The 18,198-nt window shown below is 38.3% G+C and overlaps 2 protein-coding genes across 2 annotated transcripts in view; one reads left to right on the top strand and one right to left on the bottom strand.

Annotated features, from left to right (window-relative positions):
- The window catches only part of LOC118407755 (sulfide:quinone oxidoreductase, mitochondrial-like), a gene marked incomplete in the record, with an annotated part of 20,018 nt that extends 17,868 nt beyond the window's left edge, over positions 1 to 2,150 (top strand). Inside the window, 3 exon segments of the mRNA XM_035808273.1 lie at positions 546 to 605; positions 1,128 to 1,306; positions 1,827 to 2,150. Coding sequence (XP_035664166.1) covers positions 546 to 605; positions 1,128 to 1,306; positions 1,827 to 1,887 — 300 coding nt within the window.
- Positions 2,151 to 11,318: 9,168 nt separating this feature from the next.
- LOC118407751 (N-acetylgalactosaminyltransferase 7-like) overlaps positions 11,319 to 18,198 on the bottom strand; it is a gene marked incomplete in the record, with an annotated part of 21,058 nt that continues 14,178 nt past the window's right edge. The window contains 5 exon segments of the mRNA XM_035808268.1: positions 11,319 to 14,066; positions 14,879 to 15,106; positions 15,711 to 15,813; positions 16,732 to 16,847; positions 17,608 to 17,730. Of these exon segments, the coding sequence (XP_035664161.1) occupies positions 13,932 to 14,066; positions 14,879 to 15,106; positions 15,711 to 15,813; positions 16,732 to 16,847; positions 17,608 to 17,730 (705 nt within the window).

Below are 18,198 nucleotides of genomic sequence, written 5' to 3'. Positions count from 1 at the left end.
GTGGGTAAGTCTTGGTTGTTACAGTACTTTCATCCTCCTATGCAGGGACATCCAACTGCCAAACTGCCTGTCTGGATGTGCCCTGCTCTTTCAAATGTCACCCTTAGTTCCTGACCGCCCTGCTTATAATTATTAATGAGGTTACCCTAAGGCTTATACATGTGAAACAGCTTTTGAAAATGGAAAGCCTATTCTCTGATTGGCTGACAGCTGGTTTGGGGGGGACGTCCATGCACAGGAACTAAGAGTGACATTTGAAAGAGCAGGGCACATCCAGATAGGCAGTTTGGCTGTTGGATGTCCCTGCGTAGGAGGATGAGTACTTTGGACCTGTACCTGAAATGATTTTTGCGATGATTGGCATCCCCAAAAGTCCTGGGTAATTTCTTAGATTTTCTGGAAGAATGGTTTAATGTTATAGGCAAGCTGTCTATATCACTGTGGTATGCCACTTTTATTGGGTAGAGCCTGACTTGCTATTAAAATGTTTTTACATGACAGTATGAAACAGTTGATTAACATGTCTCCACCTTTCAGCTGCACAATGTGGTATCCTGTATAACAACCTGAGTGCCATCATGGACAGCCAGGAGCCTGGGAAGAAGGTTACTATGTTGCCTTTTTGAAAATGACAATGTAACACGAGCTATGCCACTCCAGATGTCTTACTAAGGGATGACTGAGGTGTGAAAGATGTCGTCATCTTAAGGAATGAGTCCAATTTAGTTTGTATTGTTTTCTTTTTGTTGGTTTGTTTGAATGTCTGTCTTTATTTATTTGACAATGTTCAGTTTGTTCCTGCTGGTAATTGGGTCCTACAAAATTAATGTAGGTTGGGCCAGACGGCAAAAAATGGTGTGACTGGAGGATGAGAATGCTGGTTTGGCCTGGGTCCAAATTTGTTGAAGCAGGCTTGGCCAAATAAAATCCTTTCAATTTACACATCATGCATGCAGCATAAAGTCTGCAGAAATGTTAATAGATATTTCTCTGCAGATGAACAGTTGTAAGCTTTGGTCCAACACATGAAAACCACACAACATGAAATTTCAGTCGATCTCATCGACCTTCAACAAATGATCTACCAACACAGATGTCAGTCTTCATCTCTCTATCTTTCCCTACAGTATGATGGGTACACGTCCTGCCCCCTGGTGACCAGTAGGGGGAAGTGCATCCTGGCGGAGTTTGACTACGACCTGCAGCCCCTGGAGACGTTCCCCGTGGATCAGGGGAAGGAGCGACGCACCATGTGGCACCTCAAGGCCAACGTCATGCCGGAAATCTACTGGACTGGTCTGCTCAAGTATGTATAGAACATTCTCTCAATCAATCACCCATATCTCAAGTCATCTTACTTGAGCTCTCCAGTACTTAAGAAATGCGTGGTGGTGTGATGCAACGGCAGTGTGGTTGGCCAGAGGTCCAGGGTTGAAATCCTTTGACGTTCCACCACCCTTGTGAAAGGCCTATAGGACTTTGACTTCCTTTATGGAGACTATTTCATTTCACAATGTTATCACTCACAAGAGCTAGATGTAGCATAGATTGCATTGAGAAATACATACATACATACATACATACATACATACATACATACATACATACATACATAGTTATACTCTATCAAGTTGAAGCATTAACAAAGTTCCGCTTCCAGTGCACGTGTGATCTGATCATGTATTTAGGTCCCTGTCACTTAGCTTAGTCTCTAATTCTATAAAGTTCTTAATCCCTGAAACAAGTTCTTTAACCTTGAAACATAATAGCTTTGTATTGGCTAGTGATTCAGCTTTATGAATTGTGCTCTACTCCCCCATATCCAGGGGCAGATGGGCTGGTCCAGGCTTCTACAGGAAGGCCATGAGGCTGGGCATGGGCAAGTGAACTGCAAGGGAGGGGAGGACAGGATCTAGTTGGACCTCATTGTCTCAAACATCTGGCTGAACGTGCCTTTAGACAACAGGGTTTACCTGCAGCGTGGAAAATTAAGTATGTAGAATATTATTTAGCTACGTATACCTTCAAGAGTAAAGTCGGTGCCACAACACAGCAAGTGAAAAGATAAACTTGCTTCGAGCACCCTAGTCAAACTCTTGCTCACTGCGGCACTAATGCTTTTTTGCTGCTTTTAGTCTGCATTAATTCCAACTAGGGCTGGGTATCAGTAAAGCGTACCGGTACAAAACCGGTTTTTCTTATTGGACCGGTCCAGAAAAACCGGGCCTGAAAAAATCAGGTGGATCGGATGTTGGACCGATTAGAAAATTAACAGATTATTTCACCAGGCATTCACACGTTTTGGCGCTTGCAGGTGAAAGAAAACAACAAGAGTGAAGTAGAGTAGAGTTTATAGTAATTTCTACCAAGTTTTACAGCCAAGTTTTACAGGTGCAGTTAGCGTTGAAGGATTTTAAAATGCCAGTGTAAGTCTACTCCACCAAACAGATTTCTTTGTAGTGAAATGGACCATTGGTATGAGTCATAGTGACTGTCTGCACCAGGTCCAGGTTCAGGTCCGGACCTGGACCTGATCCTTTGGACCTGAACTGGACCTGAATTTTCTGTACCAGTACCCAGCCCTAATTCCAACTGTCACAGTGATTTCACAGGAATTATGGATGTTGCTGTTTGGTAGTTACTGAGTCACAGTGCTCAATAAACGGCTAGAAAATTTGACAACAAAAACTGCTACAGTAGTCACAGAGAATTTTAAACTGTGACTACTGAATCTTTTTTTAGAGTTAGGTCATGACCACTAATGTACCAGTATGTGTACTGTAATTGTTTAGCTCCTATGGAGAAATTACTAGGGTTCCCAGCAGAATTTCAACAAGATCTGATGTTACCCACTTGCTGGGGAGTTCAAAACTCTTCTTTATCTTAATTTAATATAAAGGCCACACCAATTTGATTGATTGGTTCTTGGGATTGCTCTCTTCCATTTTACTGTAAATGACAAAAAATAGATAAAAAGATCAGCACAACTTCCATTCAGCAAATTTTCACCATTTAAACTATTATGAAGCCATTCATAAGACAGTCCAGTACAGTGAATTGGCCAAAGTGCCTTTATAACATTCTTACTGAGTACATTTATCATTGCAGTAAATTTCCCAATATTTTGTTCTGAAAAAATATGCGAACAAATAAATTAAATTGGTGTGGTCAATTAATAAATGTCAATATCTCTGTCAGCACATTTTTTATCAGTCACAGACATTTAAGTTGAATCTAACCTTTTTGAATGCTTGATAAGATGCTGCACTAATATCTCACCTTTTTTGTGTATCATATGTGAAGATCGGAACTTAAATTACTTAATACTATCACAAAGGACGATAACATTTCCTATTGAATGTACTGCGGCCTTGACATAGAAATGTATGTATGCCCTATGAGTTAGTGATTCTGACATGTTCAAATGTTTTTTTCCACTTAGATGTACAATTGTTGTTCCATTCTGCCAGTTTATTCTAGTGGTGTTGAACAAGAGTGATGGATATCAGTTGAAATATCAAGTAAATTTCTGTTTTTGTAGATCAAATTGTCTTTGAATCAGAGTTTTAGCCTGTCTATGCCTGAGCGTCTGTTCACCTGAAACCCACAAAAAGAAGGCAGTCGCCTCTAAAATCAGGGTTTCATGAGATTTTCGCAAGCAGTGCTGTTTCCTCCTAGTATATACTACGGTCATAACAGGGCGTGGCACACGGCATGTATCTGTATACTGTAATTCACTTTATCTTCACGGTACTAAATTTTCACGGTTTGAGAAAATTGAACTTGTTCTCGGAACTAAATGTTCACTGTCAAGGCAAGTGCGCATGAAAAAAGTCTGTGAATTATTTTTTATCGGTAATGATACATGTAAGTTCACGTTACAGTCGTCACCGTGAACATAACATTACAGTGAAAAAATCAGGAATTACAGTATCAGATATACCCGGGAATGGTATCTTAAGGGTTAACAAGTTAGTACCGTTTTGGGGTTAGAGACAAATATATTTTAATGTGATGTTTTAGATACATGTAATATACATGACTGTATAATGTACAAACATCAAGTGTTCTATACGCGTGAGGTCTTGAATTATTTTGCGCAATTTGATGTGTGCTCAGTTTCAAGATTTATGTCATACGTCATATATGTTTGAAACTTTAACCAATGTAGATTTTTGAGCCACAACCAACTTTTAGGTGCCTCCTTCACATGTCTATTGTAAACTTGTTTAGTAATGACAAAAATTGTGCAGACAAAAATCCATGTCATTTATATCAGAGGTGTTAAAATCACTGCCATTTCTTAACCTTCCAATTTCATAACCAACGTACAAATTTGGTGCCAAAAGCTACTTCTGTTTTAAAATAAATCTATCATTCACTGCTTGAAAAGCCGAGTTTACGTGGTGGAAACTCCTGTGCATGCACCCAGAAACTCGAAATGGTCGGGCATTCACGGTACGTATCATACCGGACAGACTGTCTGTCCGGGCAACTGGCACACCCGAGGATGCACGCAAACGAACCACTTCGTGCCCGGGACGTGTATAAGGCCCGAACGTTCCCGCTCATTTAGCCGCTATACTTCTCTATATACCCGGACACCCCACACTTTTGCCGTGCCGCACGGTAGCTCCATGCATAAATTACCGGGCAATTATCACCTAATTATCTACCTCGACTAGAGCGCGTTCATTACACCCTTTGTCATTAAAAAGAGTGTTGTTTTACCACACCTGCCGACCTAGGATTACCCCCCTTCCCATGTAGCTTTGTATAAGTTTCCTTTATTCTTTCAAAATGTGTATTAACTTTGCTTTTTGTTTTATTTTTAACTATTTTGGACTGCTCCTGGTGGGCTCCGTCGCTCTTTTCGCTTTCAAATATATGTCGGTCTGCTGCCATAGGTCCGGGTCATCACTATTTTCATAAGCAGTCGCCCAACTAACTGTATGGTCGCTTCCAATTTGATAACATAAACTCCTGTAGATCTCTTGATTTCTGCATTGCTGCTCTCACAAATTCTGTTGTCCAGGCGGTCTTCTACACAAACCGATGCTAGTCAGGAGCACTGGCTTGTAAAGTTCACATAACAGTAGTATTCAGTCCATCGTGAAACGGCAGCAGCTAGCCCTTCTCGCGTTCGACGTAGTGACAAAGACCTTTCTTGCTGAAACTCAAACCACACAAAACAACAGCTGGGCTCTTCGGTGCACCAGTTGTTACCCTTCTAAACAGAACTAGGTCCCATGGCGTTGGTAGTTGGATGCAGTTCCACAGCAAGATGGTGTCCGATCTTGACGTAGAGTATTTCCAAGCTCTCATTGTTCACTGGCTGTGGGGCCGTCTGCGTGCATACAAAGATTTTGCTATCGGGATAGGAGCTGGGTGAAAGCACTACTTTACAGAAACAAGGTCATCTCCGAATGCCAACTGAAAGATGGGATTGAAAGATTTGAAAATCGTAACACGTGTGCTGATTGGTCTACCCAACTGCTATGTGGAATACAATTGGCTGCGATTTATGCGTATTTGCATATAGACGGACAAAGTAAGCTCAGAATTCAGCTTATTGTCACATGGTCGCAATTCACAGACAGTCAAACAATACAGTTAGTCAAACAATACCCACACGGTATTAGGTGGCAAAGTGCAGCTGTAATTGTTTACGGTTTCAGACATCACTTTGATAATAAACGTAACGTTTACTCTATCCTACAACAATAGTGAACTATATTAACCTCCTTGGTCCAACTAGCATTATCACAAAGCATAAAAACGTTACGAATACGAGGGCCCCGACGTGCGTAGTTATCAACTTCCCTGCCACAAAAAATTTGTTTGTCGTACAATGCTTCTATATAAACATGTATTACTTTCATGCATATCCTAACAAAGAACACATTCAATTATCTACCCTACGCGTCATGCGTGTGTGTTTTCTGTTTATATAAACCAAGGGGACCCATTCTTAGGCTCCTTTTAACCTCCTTTAAGTATCTTGAAAATCTTTATTACATACTATTTGTATGTCTTATTTTCTTGTTCACTAACATGAGCTTGTCGTGTATCGCTATATATCATAAATAAACCGAAGTTCACAGGCACAGAAGTTCTTATGTTTTTCTAACCTCCATAGGCTTTGATAGAAATTGTTTGCGTTCGCAGAAATCCTTCCAACAAATAAAATAATCATTTAACTACACCCTGTGTCTGGCCGGATAGCTAAACAATCAGAACGGTACCATAACATCAACCTGTACATTTAGTTTCAATATATGTGTATGCAATATTTTTTTGGGGGGGAGGGGGGGATTTTTGTAGCCAGAAAGCCAGGCGTGTCGCGATCGCGTACCGACGCCATGTATCCAGAACAAAACATTGCATGTGTATTGGGGGGTGGGGGTGCGTTCAGGGGAAAAAGGCAGTTTATTAACGTCTGTTTCTTTCTAAAATACTGTAGCGTGTAGATTTTCATCCATGGGTATCTCAATCCCAAAAGTTGAACAAACTTACTGTAAGATGCTACTGCCGTATCGAACATTATTTACAGAATTAGAACGTGCGTGTTTAGAACCAGTAACGCGCCTTTTCCGAAATAAGATACAGAGAAAGAAATTTGTCGTTTCTTCTTCTATGGATACTTTTATACTGTTTTCAGTACCATTTTCTTAATAAAAAAAACATTGATAGCAATTATCACTTCGATACACACTATCCCTTCACTGAACCACTTCTCAAGACACGCAGTGTGCGGGTACCGCGAACTACCGGACATGGCCATGTCCGGCAATGATTGGGGATATTCCGCACCGGACACACCGTGGCTAGAAATTTGTTTACACGACCCGGACATGCCAAGTTCCACGGTAGTGTAAGAAACCAAAAATTGCCAGAAATTCTTGTTTTAGTGCAGTGATTCCTTTACATTAAAAAAGGCATGAAAACAATACATGATGATGTACTACTAGGCGAGCCCCTGGGGTGTTGCCAAAAAGTTTGGAAAATCAGGGTAATCTTACCAGGGGTTTCAAAAGCGTTGGTGGAAGGTGTGCAATGTAGATGTATATGTCTGCACTTTGTAATTAAAGGAATATTGTAACACTCTATCTGTTTCTGATAGAATAACAAGCTGTTCCGTCTAGTTAACATACCCCTGCACGCTGTAAACAATTTGAATGGCACCATTGCACAGTGTTACTAAAGATGGTGCGGATCTATCTTGGAGCTCTGTAGGGAGTATGGTTACTTAAGGGCAAAGTACTAACAACATTGACGTTGTCTTTGGCACCATTTCTGCTGTTGTTGAAAATAAAATTTGCTAATGAAACAGATTGCGTTTGTCATAGTATTTCATTGTTCATGGTTACCATACTGATAAACAACTATTTTGCGAAGACTCACGGTACACATTATTTTTGTTTTTCATTAGAACGTTTTCAATGTTGGAGTCTATGAGTTCGTGGGAGCCAGCTGTATTCATCTTCTATAAACTCAAAATCTTGGATATCATCCAAAATTTTGTCATTAAATCTTTCAATGGATTAGAATTGTTATCATTGAATAGGTCCCTTTGTATGTAATCAAAATCCGCAAACCATATTAAAAGATTGTTCTTTGTTGCCGATATATTCCCAATGAAATGTTTACCTTATCTGACCGCTAAATAACCTTAATGCTAGAAAATCAGCATTCCTAAACTATCTATCTTCTGCCGTTCTGTCGGGTTAATTTGGTATTGTTTGAAAGGTACCAGTCTTTTAGCGCGTTATTGTAATCCACAAACCGCAGTAAAGTGCCCGGCATTCACATATGTATAACTTTATTGCACAACAATTGTACGAGGTACAAAGTATGGCATCTACATAACTACAGTGCTATAACTTAACTTAGGGCTTATCTAACTAATACAGGAGTTGTAGTATGGGATAAGTTTCTTACAATCATTGGAGGCTTTTACAATCATTTGGGGAATTTCTAATGTCAAAACCTTCTTTGATATATTTTCCTATATCTGCCATGCAAGGATTGTCACATGTCATTATGTATCTGAATTTGCACTTCAGGTCCATTTGGATAAATCCTTGTGTACAAAATGACAGCCTTCTGTATAGAGAATTGCGTATATCGGAATATTTGGGACATACAACCATAAAGTGATATTCGTCTTCGATTAGCTCTGGACAGAATGGACAAACCCTCTGGTCAATAGGGATTTTTTGGAATCTTCCGGTTTCTATATTTAATTTGTGACAGCCAATTCTGAGTTGTGTGATTGCCCTACGAACGTCAAGGCTCTTTATGGTTGAAATGTAATTTTCTTGCTTGTAATGCTTGTTCAATGTAGAAAAAGATGAGAGTTTGGAATTGTTTCGAATAGAGGAATGCCAATTTTGCACGTATATATCTTGTAAACGTTGTCGTAACTGAGTGGTGATTGTGTCTATGTGGTATGACCTCGGGTTCAGCCATATGTGTCCAAAGCCTTGGTAGTTGAGGATATTTTTTACGTGGACAATCCAATCATGTTCTCCGAATGAAACAGTATTGTATGCCTCACGAAGAAGGGCATCTTCGGGCAGATTAACTAAACGATGCCAATATTTCACAAGTTGCATTTCTGCATCAATCCTAGCTGGGAAAGTTCCCAATTCTCCCCTGACACCATCGTTTGAGGCTTTGGCATGAATGCCTAACAGAAATTTTTGGAAGCGCATGTCAATGATGTCAAATTCTGGAATTTGTTGATTTGAGTCTAGGTTTATAATTTGGAAACCGTTATCTCGTAAAATATGGCTATTGGCATGACGCAATAGTATTTCTTTATCTGTATTTCTTTCCAAACATACAACATAAGTAGTATTCAAAGCAGAAGAGGTGGTTTTTCGAATGGTAGCTGGAAAGTTATCTTGAATATTAAGTTTTTTAAGTAAAGTAGAAAAAACCTTTGAGGAAGGTTCGCAGATGTTATTGGTATGTGATACAATGATTCTTATACTTTTAGAAAAACGGTCAAAGCAAGTGATTTCTGAACAGTACATAAAGATGGGTTTTACAAATTTGTCAAATAGATTTTTTCCGAGATTGATTGAAATGTCCTTGTTAGAGAGTAAAAGAGCCTTGAGTTTGAAAAGTGCTCTCATTGCTTTGGTTTTCAAATATTTCCTGGCGGTTTTGAATTTTCCGGAGAATGTGAAAGGAATGCCGAGGTATGTATAGCTGTCAGTGATTTCTATATTTTTGCCATAAATATGGAATTGGTCTTTGTTATTCTTGCTAGAACCTTTGCCAAAAACAACTACCTTGGTTTTTGAAACATTGACAGATAGCTTCCATTTCTTACAATAGTTTTCTAGGCAGTCAATACAATGCTGTAGCCCTTGTTTTGACGATGAAATCAGAGCGAGATCGTCTGCCCAGGATAAACAGTTTAGAGATTTTGAGGTTAGGACTGCAGGGTCACATTTTGTGGGGTCAAAGCACTCAGATATATCATTGATGAATAAATTAAATAATAAAGGACTAAGATTACATCCCTGCCGTACTCCGCATACGGAAGGAAAGGAGTTTGATAATCCATTATCTAATCTAACTGCATAATTCACATCATTGTACATGGATTTTATAATATTAAAGAAATTACCTCCGATACCACATTTATGCAACTTATAGAATAGCCCATCTCGCCAAACACTGTCAAATGCCTTCCTCATGTCAACAAAGCATACGAATAGTTTTCCGCCTTTTTTCTTGGTGTATTTGTCTATTAGAGATTTTAAGATAAAAACATTGTCGGAGGTTCTACATCTTTTCCGGAACCCAAACTGTGTGTCATCTAGAAGTTTGTTTCTTTCTGCAAAGTTTTGTAACCTGTTGTTTAGAATGAGTGTGAATTGTAAAGCTGGCTAAAGGAAGCGACCTGTCCTTGGTGCTGAAATTTCAGTAACTTAAATTATACACTACACCACGATTGTTCACGGTGATGTAGTTGACCAATCGTTTAATTTTACCTTCCTTGTATAAAACATGATTAAGTAATCAGTCTAGTGTCTGTATAGTAAATGTGTACAAGTGTACCAATAAAGCGCCATATGGCTAAGCATAACACTTTTCAATGGATGGCATCTGACAGAGAACTATTGCAGTTCAAGTAAATATGCATAGGTGATGCTTTTGATCCACGAGAATGTTTCTTACATTCAAAAGAAATGCCAATTATCCATCACACCATCAAAAATATTAAAAGCAGGTCGTTTTACGTCACACAGAAGGACATCTGTGATGGACAGATGTCTTTTGTTGAGATTCGACGACTTCCTGGCAATGAAAACACGGTGGTAAAATACGGGCTCAAAATCTCCCATGTCTAGCCGAATTCGAACCCTCTTCCATGATGTTCCATCTGACGTAATTCGAACCGAACCCGTGTTCTATTTAGGTCATCTGCGGTCATTGCAGGTTAAACCGTGCTTTCTGGCATTTTCCCCCCGACTAACTTGAATCAGGCGAAAAATATAGTTTTTAACCAATATACACAATTTTCTGGACAGTACATCTATGCTTTCACTTTGTTTGGGACCTGTAATATGTAACAAAGCTAATGGCGTTTTTGTTGGTGACCTTGAATATTATAAGTGTTGTTTACACCGGTATCAATTACACCCTCCCGCTCTCCGTGCGGCATGACATGCGAGTAAACATCGTTTAAGATCTCCACCAAGAAGAATCCAACATAACTCATTGATGGCTCAAAAAGACCGCAACGGTTTTCCCCAGATTTCTGTTTTTGGGATTTTTAAAAAATGCCTTAGATTTTGAATTATTGGTAATTAAGTGCGAAAAATGCCATTTTTACACATATTTTTGACTGTAACTTTGCTTAAAATTAAAAATTAAAAAATCCCCAAAACAGAAAGTTTTATTTGCCTCTGAGATGACGAAAAATATAAAAATCGAGAATTTGCCATGGCATCTTGCGGCCTCAAGAGTATGGTCAAATTGAAGGCCTTCCTTGAAACAGAAAATAGTCGTCTTTGGAAGCAAAATCGAAACAAAACAACTATCTCAATTCAAACGGGAAGATTCAAACTATCTAAAATTGCGAATTTAATCTTATTTTGAATACATTTTCCTTGTCATAACATCTTGTTTATTTTGAAATATTTTACGGTTAGCAAATAGTAGGCTCTTGTAACCCGATACTCTGTCGAACTCGCATAGCAACGGGAAAGAATACCCTAGCAACCGACCGCCGTGAAAATCAAACGATTTCTGTCATAATCAGTAGGGAAAAGAAAATGAACAAAACACCACAAATATTTCACAATCTCATCATTTACTAAAAACAATTGTACAGAGTACAAGTAATGATTTTCCCATTGCGATGAATGTGGAAAATATTGCAATATCACATGAAACTCTCAGAAAATTTACAATCTCAAACTATACAAAGTATTCTTAATGTTCACAGACTAGAAGTACATCAGGGATATGCTACAAAGCTGTTTATAATGAAGAAAATCACCAGCATTATATGTTTTTGTCTTGTACAGCACAAAAGTAGAAGGAACAGAACTATGTTAAATTGCTAAGTAAATCTGGTTAAAACTGATATGTTGTAATGCATAGATCCTAGCCAATCAGAATGTTCATGTTTCAGATGTCTCATTGGTTAGTTGCTGATGACTAGCTTAACTAATCAGATTCACTTATTTCTGAGATGAACACTCTCATTGGCTGCTTCCTGTTCATTTACGGTCAGTTTAAAACAGGAGGTTTTCGTTGTAATATGCCTTATATTTGCTATGGTTTTGAACAAAAATCATTAAGTACATTTCATCTACATATTGCATTCACTTAATATTAATTGTTACAAGATCAACATGTACAACACTGAATTTAACGCTTAAAATTATGATAATTCCATTTCTTTGTGCCTGCACCAAAATATTCTACAACTTACAAATAACACCAAAAATCCTCATTTACTAACAGTTCTATACAGTATGACATACATGTATACATTAAAGTTTGCTAAGTACACTCTTGAATGTGAAATAATGTCAACTCTAAAAACGTTATCAGTATTTTCTATGAAGAAAATAGAAAGAATGGTTGAAAATAGGAACTGCCAACTTAATGATAAGTACTTAAGAAACTTAAGTCATCTTTCAGTTAATTAAATCTGATTCATGATTATTGCATATTGAAAAATTTTACGATGTAAATTGACCTTGAAGAAAAGCTTTTTAAAGCATTTTCTGTCTTTTCTAGATTTTCATAACTAAAGAAAGTTGTCAAATTGAAAGTAATTGTAAGGATTTCTGTTTGTGTTTTTTTTTTTCAAGGAAAGGAAAATGTCTAAATATGTATTTAAATGTAGCAGAAAAAAAGGAGTTTTGCTTTTAAAACGTACATATCTTTGTATTTAATTTGCTCTACGGCTTTAACTTTTTGTACAGAAAGCATTGAAATAAAACTCATTGGCAAAGTCTTTACTTCTAACACTATAGGCCATCCTAATTAGTTGCTGTATATAATTTGCCCAATAGTAGTCCCTAAGTCTTTATAATTGCACTTGAAATTCCACTGCGGCATCATATACACTTATTAACTCTTCAATCTTTTCTATCAGCTTTATCAAACATTGGACTATTACATTAAATATCTTCATAAGGGGTAGCCAAAAATGACCAGGCTGTTCTGTTTTATGTTCTAAAATCATATAATGTCACTGATTGCATCACAAAGATATGCATCAATCGAAGCCTATTTCTTACACCTTTACATCTGTTTGCTACTATAAAAACAAAGCAACCAATATAAATTTTAGAATCAGAGCTCAAACATTATTTTCAAAAGCAAATTAAGCCTAATTTTTTGGCAGAGATGAATCAAATTAAGGGTCCCAGATTTTGTGAAATGCAACTTTAAAGTGTTGAGTTAAAGGTATATGAAATAGGTGCATAGAAAGTGGTCAAAACAAATAAGCTAGAGAAAAAAAAATGTGTTCGTGGTCACTGGACTTGCTATTTCATACGCCAGAAATTGGCTCCTTTGTTCTGTGCTCTTTTCCAAGAACACCTTGAGTTCATTTATGCAACAGGGAGGGTCGAACTGAACAATCTGAAACGGTCCCCCAAAAAGCTCATCTTACAGAAGAAAACGATGAAAATGCACAGTCACTGAAAACTTGGAGATACAAGATTTGCATGAATAGTTCTCGCCATCTTATATCCCTAATCAATGGTCCCAAAAAGGCATTTAGGTGAAAACTGCAGTGCACTTTGCATAACCATTGGCTTAATGTTTAAACCATGGTAATGCAAGACAGCAAAAATCTTGATCCAGCAGTATACTATGGAGACATGGTATCCATGCTACAACAATTCACTGTGTACTAGATGTACTAGTAGCATTGGTCCCTATAAAATGTAATGCTTGCATATTGTCATCTGTTCCTTGTCGTAAAATTCTGACGTTCTACAAAAAGTCTCCACTCAGAGGCATCTAAGAATTTCCAATTGCTAAAAAACGGATGTTTTTCATTTGTGCAAATGCTTGAATGTGCACCTGACAAAATGTTGAATTTGAAAGTAATTTTGTATCCTTGTTTGGACTGGCATAAGCCACTAACTGTGCAATATTATTGGCGAAAGATATAAGACCTTATACTTCAATCATCTAAAGTGTCTAATAAACATGCCATTTCCCAATTACTCCCTATAAAATTCTTAAGACAATTTACATTTTTATCAGCCAAAATATACAGCTAAAAAGCAGCCCTTTTATAAAGGAAACATTGGACAGTTCACTCAAAAAATAAAGTGTCATCTAGACACCCCTAATTCTAAGTCCAACAACCCAAGTTGCAGGCAACAAGTGGTGAAAAGTAGGATGGAACATTCCATTTTGCCAGGGGGTGGTCAGGCTTACATGGCCATGACCTGGTTGAACTCCCATTTCTGTGTTTTTGATGACTCATCGCAGTCTGACATGAAGACCTGGTGGAGAATCTCGGACCGGTCAAGGCACTTCCCGATTTTGTGACGCAGCATCTTCTTATCCTGGGACACAAAAAAATCATGAAAATTCATTCATGCCTTCTTGACTTAAAAAGCCTAATCAAATTAAAACTCTTGTGAGGTACCCAATATATCCACTAGCCAGCTGTGAGGAAGGGCCAGTTACAACACTGGACAGCAGAGTCTGCATTATACAGACTATTTCTTAACTCATTCTGCATCAAAGTCTGCAATTAAAGTGCTACTTGCAGTTCCTAAGAAATTTGCTAGACTGGGCCAAAACTTCCCAGCAACAAGTCTTAGAATTACAGCCCAAAATCCAGACCATAGCTTGTTCAACACGTGAGATATGAAACTGTAAGTTCAGCTGGAGTACCATAGTCGCAGGATCTATTCCAAGCATTCCTGGCCAGCCGTGGCATGTCATTGGAAAAGCCACTTTACATGATTATGCCCACTCCATCCAGGTGTCAAAATGGTTACCTGACTTTGATTGGGGAACTGCAATACATTGTAGATGGTGGAAGGAGAGGGTTGGAGCACAGTAGATATAACGCTTAGTTCACCTTTATCCGTGGGGTGACCTTTATCCGTTGTCTTTAAAAACAGCACATTTAGGAGTATTAAGTCTGCTGACAGTGGTTTCAAATTTGCAATTATTTCAAAATATTCCGATTTGAAACCACCGTCCGTCGACTTCATATCCCTTAGTAAATACGTCTTTTTCTTACAAACAACGAATACAGGTTACCCTCGGATAAAGGTGAACCAGCGTTACATGTAACTAGACAATTATAATTCATAGTAGATAACAACCCACTGCCCCTATGACCAAACTCCAAACAACATCTCACCTCGTCGAACTCCCACCCCCTATATCTGGTATGCTCCGTGTCGCAGTGGTCCAGTTTGACCTGGGTCCCGACCACGTGGATACACTGGTCATACTGAGCCATCTCGTTAGCCTCGTTCAGACGGAACATCTGGTTCCCGCCCATCCCGTGACAGCCACCGATCCCCATCTCTCCACCGTCCTTGTGCCCCATGCTGTCCAGGCACAGGCCCGAGTCTATCCCTCGGATCTGATGAAACAGAATATAATGATATACAGTTAACTGACGTAGATATTTGAATTTCACAATGATCTTATTTCATGGTCGGGAGGAAATGGACTATTTGCGGTGGTTTAGCACTTCATCATTATGCTATAGTATTATGATCAAATAATGTTACATGCCGTTGGATGGAAATGCTGGTAGCTTTACAGACATCCATTTGGAACCACCGACAAGTGATTTGGCAAGATGAAACATTACAAATACAATATGCTTCCACTCTGTATCATACCTAAGGTATTGTAGAGTGAAAATAAAAATAAACATACTACAGTGTAGGTTTATACATATGTGAACAGAAAAGTAAAGTACACTCATCCAAGTCCCTAGTATGTCATCAGGGGGGAAAAAATTCAATATAGAGTCAAAAATGGTCAGGCAACCTGAAGTCACATGCAACATTGAAATAGACCAGTACATTTTGACATAGTTAACCCAACCCAGTCCCAGGCAACCTTTTTCCTACAGTCTCTTCAATCTTGGTTGCTGAATCCAAGATTGATTACACATGGCACAGTACATGGCAAGAATGAGTGAGAGAATGAGTGAGTGTGGAAGAACAGAGACAGACCTCTCCCCAGATCTTGTTCTTAGGAGGCAGTGGGAAGTGCTCCACGATGTCATAGGCGATCTCTTCCATGAACCACTTGAAGCTTTTGCAGTGGTTCCTCTCTCTGTATGGAACAAAACAAAACATCAATATTAAATTCAATTGATGATCATTAAACAGTCTGTTAACAGTTACAAGGAAAAGAAATAAACTTATCTGGAACATGATAGACAGCTTTTAAATTTAATCCAACAAAATGTATCTGGATACACTGTGCAACCTGAGGTCGGATCAGGGCTCTAGCCAGTGTCCGTTTTTCCGTCAATTGACGGAAATTTGTTGCGTGTGACGGAAAAATTTTAAAACAAATCCGTCAACTTTGACGGACATAATCTGATAAAAGTTTCTTGGTGGAAGCTACAGGCTGCTTGGGGACGCCGTCCACGGCCGTAAAAGTCACACACTGTTTGTTTTGCTATTGTTATGATTGTTGACAATGTATGTCGGTGCCCTTTCGCATACGATAAATTATAATCTCATTAACCCGTTTTTCAAGGTCTCAGTTCAGTCTCTCTAACTCCTGGAATGGTGTATTCGCGACAATGGGAATTGGCTGACGGAAAAAAATGTCGAGCTGGCTAGAGCCTTGGGTCGGATCACCAAATGCCATTATGGTGATCTTAATCATAAATCAGAGGAGGGCAGGGATGCAAAATAAAACGTGATGATGCAGAATAATTTTGCATTTCAGTTATGTCATAAGCGCAGGAGAAAACATGAAGTTATAAAATGCATTTGGCCCAGAAGTGTGGTGTCCTGGAACAAAAATTTGTGACAACGTCGATTCAAATGTCACCAGCATTGAATTTTGAGCATTGTAGCACATCTAATGTGCAAAATCATTCAAATCATTCTAAGGAAACCTGTACAACTTCAAAGCCTGTGCAAATAACCATAAAATACGGACTAGTCTGGAACAACCATTATTAACATTGACAGTTATCCTGGGCCAAATAAGGAATTAAAAAATAGCTGTACTGACCTGAAGGCCACTAGTTCTGAGATGTCACCATACGGGTGGTTACGGATTTCTGGACGGCTTGCATAGAAGTACTCCTTATACTCATCCCACCATACCTCCACTACTCGCATGTAGTTCTAGTGTTGGGGAAAGGCAAGGTTATAAAAGACAGACATCAATCATTATTATTGACAGCCTTTAATTCAAATTCTTTAGTTAAAGACTTTAATGCAATTTAAGAGTTAATATAATAGAGCAGTGCAAAAGAAAAGCAGAAGTCTTATAACAGATCCAAAAACGATCATGGCTTTATGTCATCCTTGAGCTAAAAGATACTGTTCAGAAAGAAATTTCTATCTTATATCAAAACTAACTTCTAATTGTACATTCTAGATTACATTAAGTTACTGATAAAATATTTGAATCTAGAAATTACCTAAACTAAAAAAAGGTTTCTCATTTGAGTATTTCTTTAATTGTACCATTTACATACATTGTAAACAAGAGTAGATTGTTCTGAATATAGGAACTGTATTTGAAATTAATTGCATACAAAACAAAATTTAATGCTCTACTTACCTCGCACCATAAAAATTCTCTAGCATCATGTTGTTATTGAAGCAGAAGGTTTCTAAAAGCTATGTGGTGAGCCTAATAACCTAAATTAGTTGGACTTTTTACCAACTTATTTGTAGAAGCTTCAGCTAACTAAATACTGAGCTTTAATTTCTATAGCAGACACAAAACCAGTACCTTCCAACGATTATAATGTACCTCAATCTATATCTCAAAGGTACTTTGTTGCAGGCACATACTTTAACTATATGGCTAATATATACACTACAGACAGCAATCTATACTTTACCCTACACCATCTATTTTCTATCAGGCACAAACCTGTAACACCACAGACAACCCTGAGTTCGCGGGTGGAGGGTTACCGGCCCAGCCCTCTAGACGATAAATGTGTCCGATTCTCGAACACGGCGTGAACAAAACCTCGCCTCCGCACTGCCAAATCTACGAGTAAAATATGGCGTGGACACTTTATAGCTTTGGGGATTAATAAATGGGATAAGCGGTTTTGAAATTGAGTGAGTGTTTTTTGTGAGATTGATGTTTTTAGCTGTTTTTTTAGTGTTCTTTTGTAGTGTGGATAATGTTTTTGAGTAAATGTTGTAAGAGTTGTTTTCTGTGTCTGGTTGTGTGAAAATATGCTTGTTTGGTATGAAAAATTGTATAGGATATGTATGAATGTGAAAAGAATGGGTCACTGTAGGTTTGTCTGTCTTTCAGCAGTGATTGTGGATGAGGAAAGGGTAGTTAAAAGAAAGGAGAAAAAAAGGTAAATTTTGGTCCTGGTACAGTCTGCCATGATGGCCACTACTGGAGTTTCAAAATGCCGTTTAAGTAAAAAATATCATATTAAAAACCCCTTTCTGGAAAATTGAGTCCAACTGACTGGAAGTACGGCCACGTTGATTTGAT

The sequence above is a fragment of the Branchiostoma floridae genome, unplaced genomic scaffold (assembly GCF_000003815.2).
Source record: "Branchiostoma floridae strain S238N-H82 unplaced genomic scaffold, Bfl_VNyyK Sc7u5tJ_1456, whole genome shotgun sequence".
NCBI lineage: Eukaryota > Metazoa > Chordata > Leptocardii > Amphioxiformes > Branchiostomatidae > Branchiostoma > Branchiostoma floridae.
This window is presented reverse-complemented; position numbering and strand designations above follow the sequence as displayed.